At 40.2% G+C, this 21453-nt stretch overlaps 1 protein-coding gene across 1 annotated transcript in view; it reads right to left on the bottom strand.

Moving 5' to 3' along the window:
* Positions 1-3518: 3518 nt before the first annotated feature.
* The window catches only part of LOC128738877 (calbindin-32), a 53955-nt gene continuing 36020 nt past the window's right edge, over positions 3519-21453 (bottom strand). The window contains exons 9-12 of the mRNA XM_053834334.1: positions 13344-13364; positions 3872-3928; positions 3727-3798; positions 3519-3662 (exon numbers count right to left, since the gene is read on the bottom strand). Of these exons, the coding sequence (XP_053690309.1) occupies positions 3519-3662; positions 3727-3798; positions 3872-3928; positions 13344-13364 (294 nt within the window). The remainder of the gene's footprint in view (positions 3663-3726; positions 3799-3871; positions 3929-13343; positions 13365-21453) is intronic.

Here is a 21453-nt window from a genome sequence, read left to right as displayed (position 1 = left end):
TCTTTATCAAGGCAAAAACATTTTAAAAATCCACCGAAACAAACTTGACGAAAATTAGTTTAAAATGTTTTTGCCCTGATGAAGAGGAAATAAACCCTTGAAACGTTGGCCAAGACAGCAGATGAACTAGTTTGATTGAAACCCGATGGTGAAAACGCCATCCCTAAAACTAAAATTAGTAATGTTGGTCAAAAAAGTCACCCTCTGGCAGATAGAGACAAAGTAGTCATGAGATAGTCGGAAATAGTCCAGATAGTGTAAATTTTACCGAGCAAAGCAATAAAAAAAATTCGAGGACCGAGGACTAAAAATAGAGAATTTTTATCGAGTAACGAAGTAAATTAGGCAGATACTCTGCTGTGATGACAGGTGCAATGGCGTGAGGATGCTAACACAACGCTTGATAAATCGTGTGAGCTGTACCTATGGATAAATAGTCATCTAACTGTATGACGCAAAGTATGACCATGAGGTGTTTGACGTTCGGGTGTTTTCTATCACTATTGACTGTGTCAATTTTTAAAAGAACCCGTTGCAGTGCTTCCATGTATAGGTACGCACCGTGCGGCTCAGAGCGTTGCATATAACATGTCTGCCTAACAACCCTGACGTATGTTATGGCCATAGAATGTTGGCAAGTAGAGGTTCACCAGCAACGTTCTGCTCTGATAACGGAACCTACCTTATCGGAACGAACAACAACAGCTACAGCAACAATTTCGAGTAATCAACAAATACTACGCAATTACATGTTCAAATACTGAAACAAAATGGCTTTTCAATCTTCCACTGACGTTCCACTTTGGAGGATCGTGGGAGCGCATGGTCAGTTCGGTGAAACTAATATTATGGTTTGGAATATTGTCTACCTTGTTTACAGTTGTTTAATCTATTGAAGTCCCATCCATATTAATTACTATAACAAAGTTTTAGCTTTTACGACGGATTCACTCATTGAGTCCGAGTGAAAAATTAAAAACTGGTGACAAATTGACTTCTCGGATCAAACAAATTCAAACGTCTTAAGCGGTTGATAATACATCTTTATTTATACTCACCATATTGTTAACAATCAGTTTTCGTTAAAGTACAAATAAGCTAGGTATTTCGTTCATCACTATGTTTGAGAACGTATCTCATCAAAACATAATTCGAGACTATTCCGTAACAAATATAGGTATATGTTTAGATCTTCTGTTCGATTTTCCTTCTTCTGTCGATAGGATAATCGTGAAACCAAACAGTGTGTAAGTACGGTGAATTACTTAAACCGCAGTCGAATAACATTTTTGTTGAAACAACTAAACTGCATATAAAACTCTTCTCTAGATTGTGCCATAAATAAGTATATAGAAAAATAACAATCAGTTTACAACAGCAACTATGTTCTGCATATGAAAAAATAGCTATTCTCTTCGATTTCTTGACTAGTTGGTTTCGTTCAGCGATTTTTTGTTTTTCTTTATTCAACAACAATAACAGTTAGAAGTTATAAGTGGATTCATGTTATAGTAGGTACATTAGAGGGCATAACTATGTTTTGCTTGGATTAAAACGTACTGAAGTTATATATCTCTTCTATCACATTCGTTCTCCCATTCACACCAGTCTGATCTGTGATCAACAAATCTACAAATGGCCGGAATTGGTTTTGCTTTGCAATCGTTCGAGCTCGTTCGCGAGCTCCATTCGATTTTTCGATCTCTTTCTCTTTGTCGCACTCGGGATTAGGTTAATCTTTAGAGTAGGTTTGGAACAAGTAACACCTAGTATCAGGTAGTTTGATATATAGAGAGCTTAAAGAGGTTGAAAAGGAGGGTGTTGTTTGTTAGGCGACTAGCTGGAGCTTAAACACGATTTCACATCAATTTTGTTCGAGGGTTTATTAGATATAAGAACATTTAGCATCTGTGATTAACGGATTTTCTGAGTTTGTTTGTTTGTTTGAATATGTTCCGTTCTTCTTTTGTCGTACGTTTGGCACACCGTTTTTTTTTTCGCGAATGAAAGGGCCACTCTCAGCCATTCCCTTTATATATATGTGTGAGTTTTTGTTATTTCAATTAGGCCACAAATAGTTGTTTGTTTGCAGTTAGCATTCGTTATTCACTATTTTGCGTAAGATTAACACTTTATCTTTGTTTTGAGTTTTTATTCTGCTATGAACGCCCTTCTTTCTAGTTATATTAAATCATAAAACTTTTCGCACGCTCGCACTGAGAATAGTTAAAAAAATGAATCAGCTGTTCTTATCACGGATCTCGTTTTTTCATTGACTGCATGTTTGTAGATAAATTACTACTTACATATTTATGGTTGCTCAAGTTCGAACACTGAAACATTGACTGAGCCTGAGAGTTTACAATACTTTAACAGAATTATAGCCACTCGTGTGTTTAGAATCGAACAATATTAGGATTTAGTAAAAAAGGGCAAAGATTCATACCTTTATTTGGATTTCGACAGACAACGGTACCGCTTTTAAATAAAAATCACTATAAATTTGAGTTATGAACAAATGATCAAGTGTGTTCAATCGTTATAAACATCACAAGTGTTGTCTTGACGACAAAAACAACGAAGAATGGGAAATCATGGCCATCTTGGTACGCACTAAGCTTGACAAAGGTGCTGGTTTGATGGAGACGCTTGGTCACCCACCTCTCTTACTGCACATATGCTGCGGTGGATTGTATCTAACGGTCAATGTATGAAACAGTACTTGAGACTTTTGTTTTAAATAGAGCGAATTAGGTAAAATGTTTCATATTTGTTAACAAAACAATCATATTCTGCGAACAATATTGTACTTCACTGGAATAGGTTGTAGCCACTTCACTTTCGTTTATCCACTTTTTTACCTGACGTTTAATTGTTTTCTAATATGAGAAGTTTTATTCATAAGACGGATTAACTTGTGCTTTTTTTGCGTACACGTTTTTGGATTCATCGATATTCCAAAAAACACGCCAATATCTAATCATCTGTGTTACAATTAAGATTGGTTTAGTTGATCGTTTAACTATTTACTTGAAAAACTTCTCGATCGATTCGCCAATTATCCCCCAATTTTTCTGCTTCAATTGTTCGATTTTAATGTTTCAGAATCACTACAGTAAAGCCGTATCTTTTTTACGCTACACTTTGCTACGGAATTGGTGTTTGAAAGCCGGCCAATTGGCCAGATTTTGTGTTTGTGTTTGCTAGGCTTTCCTATCTCGTCTTGTGAGTCGCCGATAGAAATCTCTCACCCGATCGTGAACGACCACTACCGGCAGGAGCTGCTCCTGTTGATGTTCGGAGCTGCTGGTTGCTGCTACTGGTGGATTATGCGGATGCTGCTGTGAATGATCCCCGCCGCCAGTGCCACCGCCCAGACCCATCAACATTCTCAGCTTGGCAATCGGCTGCATGGCCGACGAGAACGATAGCGAGCCGGAACGGGATGTTCGACGGTGCGATGAGGACGATGGCATTGACAGCTGCGGGTGCGAAACGAGAGAAGTATCTTCGCCATATTACTGCTCATCCTCCGGGGGCTGCTTGGCCAGTGCCAGCAGGATCATCGTCAGTTCTTTGCGCGAAATTTTGCCGTCCTTATCGTAACCAACGCCCCGTAGGATTGTTTCCTCGAACTCATTTAAGTCCTGGGCGTCGTAATCCTAAGAGACAGTGATAAATGGCTTTTAATAATATTCGATAAAAAACGCTGATATTACATTTTACCTTCTTAACTAACTCTAGTAAATCCTTAAGGAAACCACGTAACTCTTCGTTTTCGATTGCACCGTTATTATCCTGCCAAAAAACAAGACACGACATTAAGCAAATCTAAATTGATTTCATAAATTTGATCTAAACTTAAGCTTACCCTATCGTAGAGGGAGAACACTTTTTCGATATCCTCCTTCGTCAGTTTGGCAGCACCCTGTACGGGGGAAGAGAACGACCACAGCAGAAGATTAGCAAGCTTACCGAGTTTAACTTTTTACCAGGCCCTGGGCTTTCCAATTTAGCCAACGAACGGTTCTCGTACAGTAGTTTTTCCAACGCTAAATTACAAAACGTACAACGATTCGACCTGGCCGTGTTCAGTTGCAATTTTCCATAAATACTACCAGTGAAAGTCACAACTGGACACGTACGAAAAACGAACGTTAACGACAAACACATGAAAAACGTAAAACAAATCAAAATTTTCAATCTACCATTCGAGAGAAAGATAACACGGTAGAGGACATAAATATTCCAACAAAGCGGCGGTTGTTTTAGTTGTTTAGATGTTCGGTTGTTTTTCTTCCTTTGACCTAAAAATCTTATTTTCCGGAAAGCACAAACCACCAGTTTCTCGAGACGGGAAACTACGGCTATTTTTGTGAGGCAGCCGAAAGCACATGAAAGAGCAAAGATACAAGTGCAGCTCGGGCAGCTACAGAAAAAAAAACGCAAAAACAACAACGAAGATATGTTGATTTACATACGTATTTACACAGAGATGAAAACCAGAATGGTCGCGTAATGAATATTAAGCCATGCTTTTGTTTTTTTTCACCATCTCATGCACAACATATGTAAAAGATGAAACAGTCACTATCTGCTGTACTATCTGCTGCTGATGGGATGGAAATTGTCCGCTTGTGGTTTGATGGAGATGAGAGTTTATTAATTGCAAAGTTTTGCAACAGACATTCACTCTAACTAGTGTGATAGCACAGCAGCAGCAGCGTTATGAAAGCTTTCAACTCATTAGCTGATGAATGCAGTCCTTGTGCCGTGGGATTCTAAATGTTAGTTTGAAGTGTTTAAGTGAGAAAATGGAAAATAAAAAAAAGTTAGAATTTATTGATTGAATCTACTGCAGCTGAGTACGAAGGTACTGAACCACTCTGTAAATTATTTCTTAGTTTTGCATTAATTTTTGATCATTTCAGAAAGTTGTGCGAGTGTATCGTTGCAAAAACCTTGCTGTTCTCACGAGTCAAATGTCATATTACTGTCAATTTTCTGCGAAATTCTAACCCGAACCCCTTACTGAAAAACTACAACCATTAACCACAACCAAAACCAAACTCGAATCAATAAATAAGTGAATAACCATGAAATTGAATGAAATTTCAGTTTTTGAACTGTATTCAAAACACTAATCATTACTAGTTTGTAATACGGGGCTTCAATTGAAGAGTATAGAAAATATTTCGGAAAACCAATTTATTTTCTGCTTTACACAGTCGCACGCACTCTTCAACCGACGCGGTTGTAAAATCTACGACCACGTATGACGCTTCGGTCGGCAATTTAATGAATATTCAATAGGTGGAGAAATTGATAGGCGCTGAAAGTTTTCCGACCGTCCAAGCGGCCGGCCGGTCGATACCACCGCCGCACCAGTCGTTGAATTAGGAAAGTCGGTTGCCACTGACGATGGATACGCACATATGCGCTCATTGAATTCGAATTGACGCTGGCTGGCTGACTGCCTGTTGTGTCACCAGCCTACCGGGAGAGTTTCGCCGGTCAGTCAGTGTTGTGTGCGTCATGCGGTGCACAATTTATATCCTCTTCTCCGCAGAAAAAGACTTTCCAATGCCACGGGCTGATTTATGGTTTTGCACCGAGCAACCGGCGAACTCATATCTCGCTGGAATCTATTCTATTATGACCATGGCAGCAGCATGGAAGACAGACGCAGAACGATCTCGATAATGACGACGGACGTCGATGCACTGTGGGTTGCTTACGTGCAACGTTTGGTCAAAAGCGAAAGCTGTGAGAACGACAAGCGATGTGTTCTGTCTGCTGTGTCGTAAATTAGGATTGGCCGGCTCTTGATTTATGAAGCTTAGATCGTTCAGAATAAATTGTGTCACTTGCAAGATCTATCAGCCTTAACTCGTGAGCTGGCAAAACTGATGGATTAACTTAGTAGTATAATGGCGCGAGCGATTGAAAAGTAAAGGAAACACCTCAAAACTACCCGCAAAGTGCAAACCAAGCGTTGGAGTGAAATCCTTGATCGTAAACTGCGGTTGAAAGTAATTCGGGAAGTCAAGACTGATCTCAACATCCACGATTATGATTTGGCATAAACAAACTGAATGCTGACCGCTGTACTGTGCAGCGAATCCGTCTCCGGAAAGGCTACCGGAGAAAGTAAATAATAGTAAACAAACACTAGCATGAATCTCGGTTTGTAAGCTATACGGCCTAGGTGCTAACAAATCACATCTTGCTCGACGATAAAAGTTGTGAGAAAGCCGATTTCAAGAAGTTCGCCATGAAAAGTCATGAATTGGCAGGGTAACAATGGAACAACGACAATAGGATCCAGTTCAACGCAAAAGAACTGAGTCCACCAAATTATGCCCAGGTTCGTCCTTGAGAGAAATTTTGGGCGATAATGAAGCGAAAGCTGAAGAAGGAGGGAGCTGTCACCAGCGGCATTTGTCAGAGAAAGAGAATTTCGAGCGCCGGCTGGCCAAGACCGTGACTGAAGAAGATGTGTACCGACTGATGAGCGGTATCAACAGTAAAGTGAAGGAGTATGAAGCACCAAAAAAGGAATTGGTCAGTAAGCAACATTATTTACACGGTCCAGGGATACTTGAAAATCTCCTTCCAAGAACTATATCGCATGAATCAACCATTAAGTAAGCCCTTTTAAAGCAGAATAACTCCAATAGGAGGGGAGAAGAGCCCGCTCACTATCCACCATGTGCTGTTAACTGAGTCAAGGTTGGTTGGTGAACGGCTGGATAATGTGTAACATAGACTCCATACTGCTCCTTTACCTTTTATCTAGCAATTCCTATCCCTACCTTCTCGTAGTACCAGCCGGAATACGAGCAACCTTAGCGGAGATCGGGTAACTAACCCCAGTGGTACTACCGACAAGGAAGGCGGGCGCAGAGTGTAGCAACAAGGAATGGTTTTGTCAGCCTTGAGCGTCAGTCAGGGGCGCTCCTTGGTGGTTTGGTGGTTTGGTGATCCCTCAAATAAGTGCGTGGTTGTACCCCAAGCTAGGAGCGGTTCACGACAGCGTCTGATCCAGAGCGGGTGGTTAAAATATATCAATTTATTTAAGACATGTGTTGTTTTTGGGCACTACAGCTAAGATGGTAGCCCCTAAAACTTTCTATTACGTACAATCAAGGAAATTCGACTCGGAGTATTCGGCATGGACGAAGGCGACGAAATAATGACATGTAATGGATGATTGGTACCTTGAACCTTCAGATCACTGCAGATCGGTATCGTGGCACTGCAGAAGATCTTTTGTCAGAGCAGTGGAGCAACCAACGAACAGGTTTTGTAGTTATGGGAAGGATGCTGGAACACGTGTTGGACTGGAAGGCAATCACCGAGAGGATGTTTAGTATAAATAAAAGCCCGTTTCTTCTAATACACCATCATCACATGAAGGTAGACCCGGCGCGAAAAGGAATCGTTCTACGTGCAGCTGGAGGCAACGAGCGAAGTACGATAGCTGTTCTCCACGGGATACCAAGAACGTCAAGATCGGCTGAGAAGTGATGTACAGACCGCTGATGGAGCCCCATTGCGTACACATCGACAGAAATGACAGCGGTCAACACTTCGCAGTTTACCGAGGCCTGGTGATCCGAAGCACCTTTTCCCACGCAAAGATATCTACAAAGCCACCTGGAAGATCACCTGACGAACGTGCAATGAACCACGTTTTTATCTAACATAAGTTTCCTAGTAGCAGCGCATGTGCGCTTAAAACTGTGAATCGTATAACAAACTCGTCAGAACTTTCCTCCTCGGCGGAACATTAGGCAGCTAAACAATCCCTAATGTGCCGAGAACTACGTGTGAATACCGAATGAAGCACTGCTTTCTTCCTAAGAGTTAGGTGCTTCAAATCTCGAAACCGGTTAGAGTAGAATGCACTCGGCCATCTTAAATGCTGCTACCGCGATATTCGATGAAGAGCCCCTTTCCCGTGATATACGAAATAATTGGTTTCGTGCGGAATGCCAACAAGCTAGTGGAGAGAAAAAATGACTTGGACCACTAGGGAGAATTCGCCAAGTACCAACGAGCAAGAAACCAGTTGACCACGATCCACAGGACTAAAAAGCGCCAAAAGGAGGACAGAGATCGCGATGAATTAGAACCGCTATTCCGAATTTATGAGATGCGCAAGTTTTACGAGAAGGTTAATCATACTCGTAAAGGCTACACACTGAAACCTGTCGAGGGAGGGAAACGAACGTGAGCTGGTCGACAGGTGGAAGCAGTTCTTCGATGAACACCTCAATGGCGAAGTTGCAGAAGGAGGTAGAACGGAAGTAACCTAGGAGCGCCCATGAAAGATAGTGATGTCCCAACACCTTATTTCCAAGAAGTCAAACGAGAAATCGGTTTGCTGAAGACCAACAAAGGTGCTGGTAAAAACCGCCTATCGGTCGAGCTGGGTTTTTTCCATTGGGAGGAAAAGAAGTAACCGGAGAAATGGATGAAGGGAGTGTTGGACACTCTACAAAAAGGGTGATCGGCTCGACTGCTGGGTGATCGGCAACTATCGCGATATAACACTGGTTATCGCTTCCTACAAGGTTCTCTACCAGATCCTGTTACGCCGGCTGTCTGTGCTACCGATAGCACAGGGTTTTGTAGGGAATTACCAGGCGGAGCCCATCCGGCAGGTCTTGTAGAAATATCGGGAGTACAACGTGCCAAAAAAACAAAACTTTGGGCTTAAACATCTTTCTCCGACTTGACTCTTCTTTATCAACAGACTTCACAGCCAGCTATTAGAGTACAAGACGGTTACGGGGCTAGTGCAACAATCAACTATCAACAACGTGCCAATACATCACATCTTTATTGCTTTCAAAGCAGCATACAATACAGTCGATCGAAACCAGCAATGGTACCAGATAATGCGCGAACACGGTTTTCCGGATAAACTAACGTGACTGATCAGAGCTACATTGGATAGAGTGATCGAGTTCCGTGGCGTGGCGAGGGTTGAGACAAGACGTTCTCGAGAAGGTGGTCAGACGAGCGGGTATGGAAACGAGAGGCACGATTTTCATTAAGGATAGCCAAATCCTAGGCATTGCAGATGACTTTAATATCATAGCCATGAACTTTGCGATGGCGGAGGCAATCTACGTCAGACTGAAAGCGGAGTCTAGAAGGATTGGGCTAAAAATTATACTAAATACCTGAAAGGAAGAGGTTCAAAGGAAACAAACACGTGCCTCTCAAGGCAGTAGCTGTTTACGGCGACGAGCTAGCAGTGGCAGATGAGTTCGTGTATTTGGGATCGCTACAAAGCTGATGATGTACAAAACGCTTATTAGACTGGTAGTTGTGCTGGTAGTTCTTTATGAACTTGAAACCGTGACGTCGCTCACGGAGGACATACGCGCCCTTGCCGTGTTGCGAATGATATTAGGCGAATTGTGAACAAACTGAAAGCGGAGAATGACCGAGGCGTATTAATCATGAGCTACGACCACTGTTTTGAAAGATTTTTATCGTACATCTGATCCCGAACGACAGTGCAACAAACTCCACCAGGAACAGGAGGGCTCAAAGTGCAAGATAGCACGACAAGGTCGAGGATAATTTGCGATTTTTTAGGCGACTGGTTGGCCCAAGAGTGAGTTGAATGGAGACGACTGCTTGTAACAGCACGTGAAACCCCGGCTGTATGTTGCTGACGACGACGACGATGACGACAACGACGGCTACACGGATCATATTAAGGATTTTGTAGGCCAGCGGTTTTACCAGGGGGTTCACGAACCAAATACGGTTAGGAAGCAATGATCTAGGTGAATGAACGAATGCTGGGGAATTAGCTTGAAGGTCTATTTGGCTTAATTACTTGTTAGTAATTATAGAGACTTCCCAATTAGTTCCGGGTGTTTAACCTCAAGCCAAATTCATTATCATTTCATGGATTCTACGGCAGTGTTTGATTCAGTTACACGAAATGTACTGAGGTAAATAATACTTAGATATGGTTTTCCGACGAAACTGACTCAGGTGATTCTTATGACGGTAGAGAGAATCATAAATCATGCGTCCAAATAGCAGATACGACACTGGATGGACTGAAGCTACAGGAAGCTTACTAGTCAACATTGCACCTACTTTGCGGTTCTGAATATTCGGAAACACACCTGGACGTATCCAAATGGAGACTCGATTGCCTCTAATCGCATAACAGTTCCATCGAGTTTCCTATAGAAATGGGATTGTTATGCGAGTAGTGGCGATCTAGCTCTCAGATCGATCATGTCTTGATTCACGGTCGACATTTTTCGGATGTCATCAATGTAAGGTCTTTTCGGGAACCAAATATCGGCTCTAACAGCTAAATATGTCGTTATGTATAAGATTCGCGCAAGATTGTCGAGCGCGCCGAAGGCTCGCACTAACAGGACGCTACGTTTCAACATCCATAGGTTGACGAGAGAGGTATTAGGCACGACGCCTGGAAGACAGCTTAACAGCTGGTTCGATGCCGAATTCCAGAGAGTGACTGGAAAAAAATCAGGTCAGCATGCTCACAGCGACTACACGTCAGAATAGAGAATCTACAAAAAACTCGCCGTCTAAAACCGAGAGTACGAGGCGCACATGCTCGTTGGCGCAGAGGAGCGATTCACTATCAACGACACACGGAGTTTGAATAAAACGGTGAGGTGCAGGAATTTTGCTATATCTGTGTTGTGCAATGATAGTGCCGGCAATCTACTTACTGACAAAACGGAGGTAGCAACCAGGATAAGAATTGTGAGTGATTGCAAAGCTGTGGAGCTACCAACACAGCAGGAGGTTATGAAGGCAATCAGTGAGCTGAAAAACGGTAAGGTTTCTGGTATCGCGGCTGAGCTTTTGAAAGCGGGAAGCAAGCAGCTGTACGAGGCAATTTACCGGATCATTGACAGGATCTGGGAGGACGAACATATGCCGAAGGAGTGGTTGGATGGTCTCATTTGCCCTAGTTTAAAAAGAACATTGATTCGAGTGTAAACTTTCTAGGCATTAGATTGTTCAATTCTGCCTATAAAGTGCTCTCCTGTATTCTATTCTGTAGACTGCAACCGTTAACTGAGTCCTTCGTCGGCGAGTATCAAGCTGGTTTTCGTTGGGGTCGTTCCTGCGTCAGTTACTAGACAAGTTCCGGGAGCACAACTTGCAGACTCATCATCTGTTTGTGGACTTTAAGGCGGCGTATGATTCAGGTAAACGAAACAAGCTGTGGTAGAAAATGCTAAAACATGGTTTTCCGACAAAACTTGTTAAGCTGATTCGTGCGATTCGAAATACGTGGTTGCTGGCAGGGATTGTGGAAGTCCGAATGATGTTGGTGCTGGATGGGTAACGACATGAAGTGGTCAGCTGAAGTTCCTCAGTTCACAAATTCGCGGAAAACTGGTGCTCTACAAAACACTGCCTCTCTCGGTGTGCCTTTACGGATATGAATGATGGACGCTAAAGGAAACTGATCGACGAGTGCTTGGGCTTTTCGAGTGTCAAATTCTGCGATTGATACTTGGTGGTAAATTGAAAAATGGAGATTGGGAAATGGGTTATTGTGAGCTGGACACGTGGCCAGAATGCACGATGAAAGAGTAGCCTGAACTATTTTCAGCAGAGAACCAGAAAGAGACCACCGACTTCGGGGCAGTTCTTGCTGTACGCTGCCGAGGGCGATGCACGTTCTGCTGGTGTTCGAAGAGATTGAAGAATGGCAACCCAGAACGGACAGTACTGGAGGGTCATTATTCGCTCAGTGCGAGATCGATAACGGACCGTCGGCAGTAAAGTAAAGTAAGTTTTTAAAAAATTAAACTTCGAATTTTTTAAACATTGTTACAACCCCATAATTCCAGTTCTACCAGTGCACAAAATTCTATGATAATTTCTGAAAAATGCCCGTCTCTCTCCTTATACTTGAAAATAATCAACATTTAAAATTATAAATTGACAGTATTTTGATCATTTGACAAATTTTGTCTCATAGTGAGACGGTGCACGGCACGGTACTAAATTTCAATACCTACTCACCGACGCGATGGTGCGTAGGTTGAATTGAATATGAATGTGACACACTCTTCGGATTTTGTGGACTATAAAATTGGCTTGCTTTTAGAACCGAGTTGCTTTCCACAGCGCCAGCGAGTATTTTAGATTGTGGTAACCGATTGTTGATGGTTTTACAATAGGAAAGAAGGTACCACACGTTCAGCTTTTTTCAGCTCTTGGAATGTGATTCGCCTTAAGAGTGATGAACATCATTTAATTTTACTGAAATTTCAATTAGATGTTTTAGAATCGATAACAAACGGTTCTTTCGGAATATCTTCAAATCAGTAAATAAAAGGGACACTGGTAAGGCCGTTGCGGGAATAAATCTAGGCCGGACAGGAAGGCGGAAACGTTTTCGTAATAGGATCACGAACTGGGTGCAAATCACACCTCTTATCTATCGAACGCTGCGTTCGGTTTTTCTTCGAACGAATCTCTGCAGTGTGATCGAACCGGTTCACACATGCAATCATAACGAAAACCTGGGTATTGAAAGGATAACACACCCCGTCAACCTTATTTTTTTCTCGCAAAGCGCAGCATTTCCGTTATCTATTTATTATTCCGTTTATGAAGAGACACATATGCGAGGGGACCAAACGGAAGTAGATATGTAGTAGATAAGCTCTAGGGTATAAGAGTTTTTATGGGGTGAAAAGAGCTGACAAAATTCCGATAAGGTGACCGTCGTCGTCTGCGAAGAAGATAGGAATTTTGTTCGTTGCAGACTGGTGTTTTTTTTTAATTTAACTAGTCAACTGAATTTTAAAATTGTAAATTTTGTTTCTGTAACTTAAATTGTTGGTTTTGTTTCTGTAACTTAAATTCTATACATATATAAATATGTTAAGGAAGTCTACCAAGACAACTACAATGCATGCAACAATATTTTATTAATTAAAATAAATGTTTAGAATCTCTAATTTGTGACACATAAAAAATTAGTAAACGACCATGTTACATTTCAATATTAGAATCCATCGCTGATGAACTAACTTTTATATTTAAATATGAACATTAATCGATCAAGAAAGAGAGAGTGAACGACAACCGAAAACAGTAACTAAGTGTCGTAGATAAATCGAACCAAGTAACAAACGAAAAATCTGCGCTTCAACGAATGAATTTGAATATTTATGTTTTGCTTGCTTGCTGTTCGTTCGAACAAATTATTTCAGCTGCAGTGACGAAGCGCAGAAACGCCAGAACGACCATTATTATTTAGAGCAGATGCAACGAAAAAGTTAGGCGCGAGAAAAGATACTCACTTCTTCGTCTATTCTGCCTTCCTGAAGGGTGTTTATTCGTGTCAGATTTTTTTTTCGCAGATTGTGCGTATTGTTGATTTTATGATGACGGAATTGTTTATAGGGTTCAGCAGTGTCGGCAATTTGTGGACGTGCATTTTTTCAAAGGAGGTGAAATGTGTGCAGAAAAGCATAGATCAAGAGACTTGGTTTAAGCTGGTTTTTGGTTAGAGTATTTAGTTTAATGTTTGTACAATTGGTTTATTTGCTACTATTTAGTGTCGACAGAGACATGTCGCTATTTTCGATTGGATGCTGAAAATAGCGTCAATGTTCTACGGTGAATGGTTTATTGATTCATTTCTTTAAAGATACAACACGTCAAGAGGCGTAAGCTCCACAGAGAATGTTAAAAACCAATAAGTGTCTGATAAGAAGGGCAGTTGAGATAGCAAAGGACACAGAAAAAATCGAAAAAAACACACAAAAAATAACTGTTTATAAGTAGTGAACAATCCCAGTTTGCGAAGACAAAAAACAAGTGAGACACAATCGCAATCTGGTGCACATTAAAAGAGTGAAAAAGAGAAGTCGAAAGGATAGGAAAGAGTATTCTTTACAACTGGAAAAGTAGCAGTACTTTCGCCGGAATTCAAAGACATCAGGAACGGTTCTGCCAAGATGGTTGAACGGAACATGAAGAGGGCGTCCGGTCCGGTACAAGTACCGTACTATGTATTGCAGAGGTTGACAACCACCCCGACTGACAAGCGTTGTCCGAACGCAAAGTCTGGCGAACAAACAGAACCGAAGAAGGAAAACTTGACTGCAGCTATTTCCTTCTTCGCTCGCTCGCTCGCTGGTCGGCTTAAGAACGTGACAGGATGACGACCGGAACGAGTGAAATGGTAGGAAATAAAAAGAAAAAAAAATGCTAAAAAGTTTTCCTTTCGGTGCAGCTCCAATGTGGGGTCAGAAAAATATTGCGAGGGTTGCTGTCGCAATGGGCAAATAAAACCTTTTCCAGAATGTTAAAGGAACCTTATCGTATCTAAACTGGACTCATTTGAGTCAGTCGCAGCTCGTAGATTTGCAGTTTTATAGTTTTCGCAAAGTGAGCTAATCAGTCGTAAAGTTTGAACTGCGAGAAAGTGAGAAAAACTAATGGAAGCAATTGTCAGTTCAGCAAATATTATGTCGCATTTTCCTTTTTGTATACGTTGAAAATTAAGTAGTGCTCGACTTTCAAGTAATTAAGGCACTACTAAAAACCATAGAAATTTAATTGCAGTGAAAAATAAATCCATTACGAACAGAATCCACGATAACAATCGGTCAGAAACAAAGAAAACTTTTAATGAAAAGCAAAACAGCGTCATGCGAACTGCCCAAATTGCATCCGTCGCTGGCCGCTGTATCTGGCGGGTACACACAATTATTGCAATTGCATGTTCGAAACGTGCGCAAATAACCGCAGGAGTGCCACCACGGCCACACGGAATCTGACGCCGGGGGTTGGTTGAGTGCCAATTTTGGCACCGCTCCCGGTGTGATTTGTCGGTAAATTACTATTTCGAGCACGGAAAGGCTTCGCAAAATCGGCCGATATCAGATGCACGCTGGCTGCCAGCGGTAGTAATTGCGACCGAAGGCATCCGGCAAAGCCGCTCTGGAAAGGACAGCTTTGAAAAATGAACAATTTTAATGTGTTTTTTTTTTCTTCTCAAAATGAAGTTAGTTTCAAGTGACATAATTGATTCAAGGCTTTATAATTCGTTTTCCATAATTTAATAATTAACGGCGCAGTTTTGGTTACAAATGCGGAAGGCAGACTTTCCGTGCGTGTGAAATTCGACCACTTTCGACAAAAGACCGGCAGTCGCTTTATAATTGCTCAATGAAAATTGTCATATATTAGAGCGCTGACAGCTTTGGCTATTGTTCTGTAGTGGGTATTCAGCCAACAAATTAATTTTATGTACTCCAATGCAATGTAATTAGGATTCATTTTGTATTAGAAAATACTTTCCTACCAGGTATATTTAGCAAAAGTGGCTAGCGCTGGCATTGTCCAAATTTAACGCTCTGATATTACACTACATTTAGAGTTTGTCGATGGAATCATTAGTATGATATAGGCTATTAGGAAAATTTGTTGTCATTGTGGTACAAGTGGTGCTGTAAAATCAGGCCTCGGCTGAAATTGATAATATTTCTACAAAAAAAAATTTCGCTAAGGGTCAAAATTTTCGAGACACGATTTGATGCATCATTTATGAAATACCAGAAATCAGTTTTAACGAAGTTTTTTTAACAGATTGCAGCAGTGATATAAAGCTTAAAGTGCATCCAAAAGCTGGTCGAAAAATTCAATACAACGATTACTTTCCATTTCAAAATAGAATCTTACTCTTCTCTACTTTCAAAACATAGTCTTTCGGGGTTTCATTTTTGATGCCCAATGTGAATCCACCTATTAGGGTGATACAGACTTATGTTTTATTAAATGAGACCAAAAAATACTATTCTTCAGAAAACTTTTAGAACGTACTAAAATGAGCAACTTTGCTAAATATATTAACCACCTATCTCTTACTGGTTGCGAAATACAATTAATAATGATTTGTTTAAAAAAAACTTTAAATATAAATTCTGCTCAATAATTTTGCACATGATTATTGTAGTGCTTTCAAAGGTATAAAATTATTTCTCTGTGTTAAAATACACCGTTTTTTGGAAGACTGTTTATTGCTAGAATGCATATGTAAAGAGATGATTTTCTTAATCATATGCATATTTTCGTCACCGTAGCATTAAATAACACAATTATGTTCATTATAAAAAACAAGTTCTTATGAGTATTGGTAGTTAGACTACACCTTTTAAAATTAAAGCATTATTTGCTAAAATGCTGATTTTCTAAAATCTAACACAACAATAGGCGCAGTTGGAGCGCACAACTATAGGCGCTCATTTCTATAGTTGCGCTACAATGTTTTTTCACTTAGCAACCTAGCAATGTATACGGAATAACACAATTGAAGGAACACCAAACTTAATTAAGGGAATATTAGCGCAGCTATTGGTACAATATAATTGAATCGGAAAATTCAATTTTTTTCTTCATAAAGCTTCTCGTACAACGAATGCAATTGTCTTGCCTTGTGACAAATGCCTTGTGTTTGATAAATTTATATCCCTCAAACATTAATTGAAGCATATAGGGTATGTTGCTGCTTCGTCGTAATTGCCTATTATTATTAAATTATTAAAAATATCAGCATTTTTATGACACACGATGCAAAATTAGTTATTCCCTAATATTTTAGTTTGTTGACTATCGTACGCGATCAATCAAAGTGAGCTGAGATTTAAATGCCATTTTTCATTAAAGAAGTCCTACCAGCCAAATTTCCTACGTTTTTTCGTGCGACGAAGAAGAAAATGTCGACTAATTGTTTCAATTTCCGTCTTTCATAAAATGAAAATAACTCACGTAACGCATTTTCGTTATTCTGCATCCGGGAAAACTTGCATGACCTGCAGAAATTTTGCAGAATAACATTTGTCATGCCGTCCTTCACAAATACATGCGCGCTAGCTTCGTAAACATTAATGTGATTTTTAGTTCGGACGATGCTTTAAATGCTTTAATAATTGCTTTTTAGTGAATTCAAAGGGCACGGATCGGAAGGTAAGTGTGTTTGAGTCAAATCAGCAGCAGTACTTTTGGAGTATTCATTAAATCCACCTAAGAAATTATGAAAATTAGAGTGGCTTTCCTTACTACGACGGGAATGAGAAATAAACCCTACCTCAATAAACAAGAAAAAAAATTACATTGTGCTTAGCTGCGCGACTAATGGAGTGACTACCCTATAAGTAGAAAGTACTCTATTTTGCCTACAAAACGAAAGAATTTTCATCAACAGCACTCCGAAGCAACCCCGTAAAAAATCGATTGAAAATAAAAATTTTTTTTTTATTTATTTATATAAGAGGCTTATGTCTGTACTGAAAACCAGGTCTCTGACAGGACGTCATAAAAGGCTTATCGGTAACTAAAAATAGGTCCCTGACAGGACGTCAGACTTTCGTAGCAATGGGTTGTATTCTCAGTCACCTCACTGGTCGACTGCTGGACTGCTCGATTGCTCAACTGATTGACTAGACTGGTCGATTAGACTGCTCGATTTGAGTGATCGACTGGGCTGCTTAACTGAACTGTTCGATTCGACTGCTCGACTCAACTGCTTGATTGGAAAGATCGATTTGACTGCTTGACTGAACAGCTCGAGTGGACTACTCGACTTAACTACTCGATTCGACTGCTTGACACATTTGTGACCCGAATGCTCGACTTAACTGCACGATTGAACTGCTCGACTGGATTGTTCGATACGACTGCTCGACTGGACTGCTTGATTGGACAGCATGATTCATCTGCTCGACTAGACTGCTCGCTCACCTGTTCGATTCGACGCTCGATTCAACTGCTCGAATGAATTTCTTGACTCAACTACTCGATTGGACTATTCGAATCGGCTGCTCGACTCAACTGCTCAACCCGATTGCTCGATTCAACTGCTCGACTAGACTACTTGATTTGATAGCTCGATTCAACTGACAGCTTGATTCAACAGCTCGACTAAACTGCTCGATTCAACTGCTCGACTGGACTATTCGACTCAACTGTTCGACTTAACCGCTTGACCCGACTGCTGGACTAAACCATTCGATTCGACTGCTCGACTAGACTACTCGATTTAACTGCTCGACTGTACTACTCGACTTAACTGCTCGATTAAACTGCTCGATTTAACTTATACAAATGAAATACAAATTTCTTCATAACTCTACAACTAATCAAGCGAACTAATCAAGAACTAATCAAGCTGCTGCGCAGACTTCGGAAAGTGATCCATTTTGCCCTATTTTCCCCAAAAATCGTGTTAAAAGCTAATTAAACAGTATAAAAACTTATTTGCCGCCCGTGAAACGAACTCAAGTAGCTTCCAAATTTTGTCAAAACATCAGAAGAATCAAATCCCATCCATTTTATACTGTGCGAAATGCAGATATAGTCCATTTTTCCCAATTCACCTTTAAATACATAGTAAAACCTAACTAGAGCGATTAAAACTAATTCAAAGACAGGGGAATAAACTCGAATAATACAAATTTATTCGAAAGACATCAGGAGAGTTGATTGTCATCAATTTAGTACCGTGATGAATTCACAATCGGTTCGTTTTACCTGATTCTCTCCTAGATCTACAAAAACACGTTTACTTGCTATTGCTTAAAAAAATCGTAATTTTTCAACGATGGTACCTTTGAAGAAGTTTAACAATAAAATACAGCCCATCTTTTCAAGCTATCAAGGTGATCTTATATTCATCTATCACGGTGATACAAACATTTGTTTTTTTGAATACGTCCCAAAAAAATTTTTTTCTTCAGAAAAATTATAGAACACACTAAAATGAGCAACTTTGCTGAATATAGTAACTATCTATCTTTTGTTAGTTGCGAGTTATAATGATTTATTTAAAAAGTGCACTTAAAAATCAATTCTGCACAATAACTCCGCATCCAATCAATTTATAGCTTTCAACTATTCTCCAAAGTTATTCAGTATGATAAAATACACATTTTTTTTGAAGACTGTTTTTACCTTTGAGTTACTTTTAATCGCTTTAAATAGTTTATCTATGTATATGGGGCGAATTGGGCAAGATGGACTATTCTTGCATTTCGCACAGTATGGAATGGATGGAATTTGATTCTTCTGATGTTTTGACAAAATTTGGAAGCTATTTGAGTTCGTTTCACGGGCGGCAAATAAGTTTTTATACTGTTTAATTAGCTTTTATCATGATTTTTGGGGAAAATAGGGCAAAATGGATCACTTCCCGAAGTCTGCGCAGGATGAAACTACCACCAATCGATTTCCTGCAGTTTTTTACATAGAAATAGGTATTTTGAAAGATTTCATACCAGCGGCTTCTAATTCTTGGGATTACGAGCTCGTTTTTGCCCATTGTGCATTGCATTCAATGAAGAATTGAATCTGAATATTTCGCTCTTCGCTTTTAAACATTCACTTAAACAATGGCGCTGGCAGATTCTTATAAACATACATATGCCAGAAATGCAGTTTACATTAGTCTTTGATCTAATGATCTGATATAGTCCTACGTCACCTTTTCGTACAACCCTTAGGGCTGTATACCTTGTAGTTTTTACATTATATTTCATAGAGACTGGACACGTACCCTAATCTGGGTACCTCAGTGGACCTGAAGTTGGATTTTAGAAAAATGACCTTCGGCAAAAACAGTCAACTCCTAGCTTTCGCAGACCTTCGCAGAAATCTTGGAACGGCGGAGACAAACAACGCCAGACTTAAAACGGAGGCTAGGACGATTGGGTTACAAATTAATGCGTCGAAAACTAAATATGTGATAGGCAGAGGCTCCAGAGAAATCAACGTTCGCCATTCAACGGACAGTGACGATCGACTGCGATGAATTGGAAGAGGTTGATGAGCTCATATATCTGGGATTTCTGGTCACTGCCGACAATAATACGGATAAGGAGATATAACGACGCATTCTAGCTGGAAGTTGAGCCTATTTTGCCCTCCGCAAGGTGCAAGGTATTTGGCGGAGTACAAACAGAAAGCTAAGAGTGGCGCAGGCATATGAACCACGAGTTGCAGGCACTACGTAGGAACTTGCGTAGATTATGATTTGAATTGATTTGGTTCAAAATTTAGATCTCAGTAAATTCGATCTAATTTCTCAAAGGGAAAATTAAGTCGAAAATCAAATCCAGATGTAGCTTCAAATCCAAATCGAACCTGACCTAATGCCAAGCCAAGTATTTCCACAATTTCAAGCTTCTGAAGAAAATCTGATTCCAGAAAGTTCAGATTTAGATTTGGCATTGAGTTTGGTTCAAGTAAATTGAAATATTCACAACAATTTGAATGTAAATTGACGGATGTCGCATACAGCCATTAACCGATAAGTAGTGTCGACAATAAATACCAAATTTTAAAATTATTATTAATTGGTACCATACATTAAATGAGAACTATCTACTAAAAGCCTGGTATTTCAGTTCAATTCAGCAAGAATCAATCGTAAAATTATTTGGCCTCCGGAACATATAGCGTCCGAACCACGAAAGCATTCTAATCTAATCGGGAAAATAACAAGGATTTCGTACAAGTGCAAAAAGAGTTGATGACGGCTTCGTGAAGCAAATGTTACCATGCATCTACGAGTGATTGGAATTTTCTATTCTGCTCAATCCAGCGAATTTTCCAGCCCATGTTGGAAACCCCAAATATTCAAAGAGTCTAAAAATCTGCTGCCTTGCCTAATGTAAGCGTACGAATGCCCCAAAATATACGCCCGCTCAACCAGTGGCGGCGATAGCGTGCCGGATAATTTCCATAATCTGATTGAGCTTTTGCCATTAGTCAGCACGCAAGGCACGAAGGATTGCACGACGAGGAGTGGCCTCCGCGGCACGCCAACCACTCACTGAACTGAGGCTGCCAATGTAGTAAAATGTTGCGGTCCCGAACTGCCGTTAGGCCACTAATGAACCGTTAACTGGTTGCTGTATATACTGTACTGGTGGGCTACAAACTGATTGCAGAAAAAAATAAATACTTTTACGATTGGGTGGAAATCATTTCGAAGATAATGACAATTTAGCGATAATCACAATCGCTTTTATTTATGGCCAAGTTTGGTGTCGGGCTTTGCCGAATCCGCCAGTTTAGTGGTCCGTAAAACTGATTCGTACATGAGATTTTACATGTTTTGAATCATTTATCGATGCTTCTACCAACGCAACTGCACTGACCCGCATTGGTGCTGTACGAAAGGAAACGTTTGAGGAAATTAGTTTTTTATTTCAACAGATGGAAAACGAGTTTTATTTTTGCCAATAAAATATCAGAATCGTTTCGTAGGGGAAACATTTATGACACATTAAAAAGAGAAACAGATATCCAATTGGCATTAAAAATGATTGAGCTTTTTATGAAAGTTCTATTATGTGACAACCATAAAACTATCTCGTCAAGTTTTCTTAAAAAGGTTTCATGCCG

The sequence above is a fragment of the Sabethes cyaneus genome, chromosome 2 (assembly GCF_943734655.1).
Source record: "Sabethes cyaneus chromosome 2, idSabCyanKW18_F2, whole genome shotgun sequence".
In the NCBI taxonomy this organism is placed as follows: Eukaryota; Metazoa; Arthropoda; class Insecta; order Diptera; family Culicidae; genus Sabethes; species Sabethes cyaneus.
Note: the sequence above shows the minus strand (reverse complement) of the source record. Positions and strands in the feature narration are given on the sequence as shown.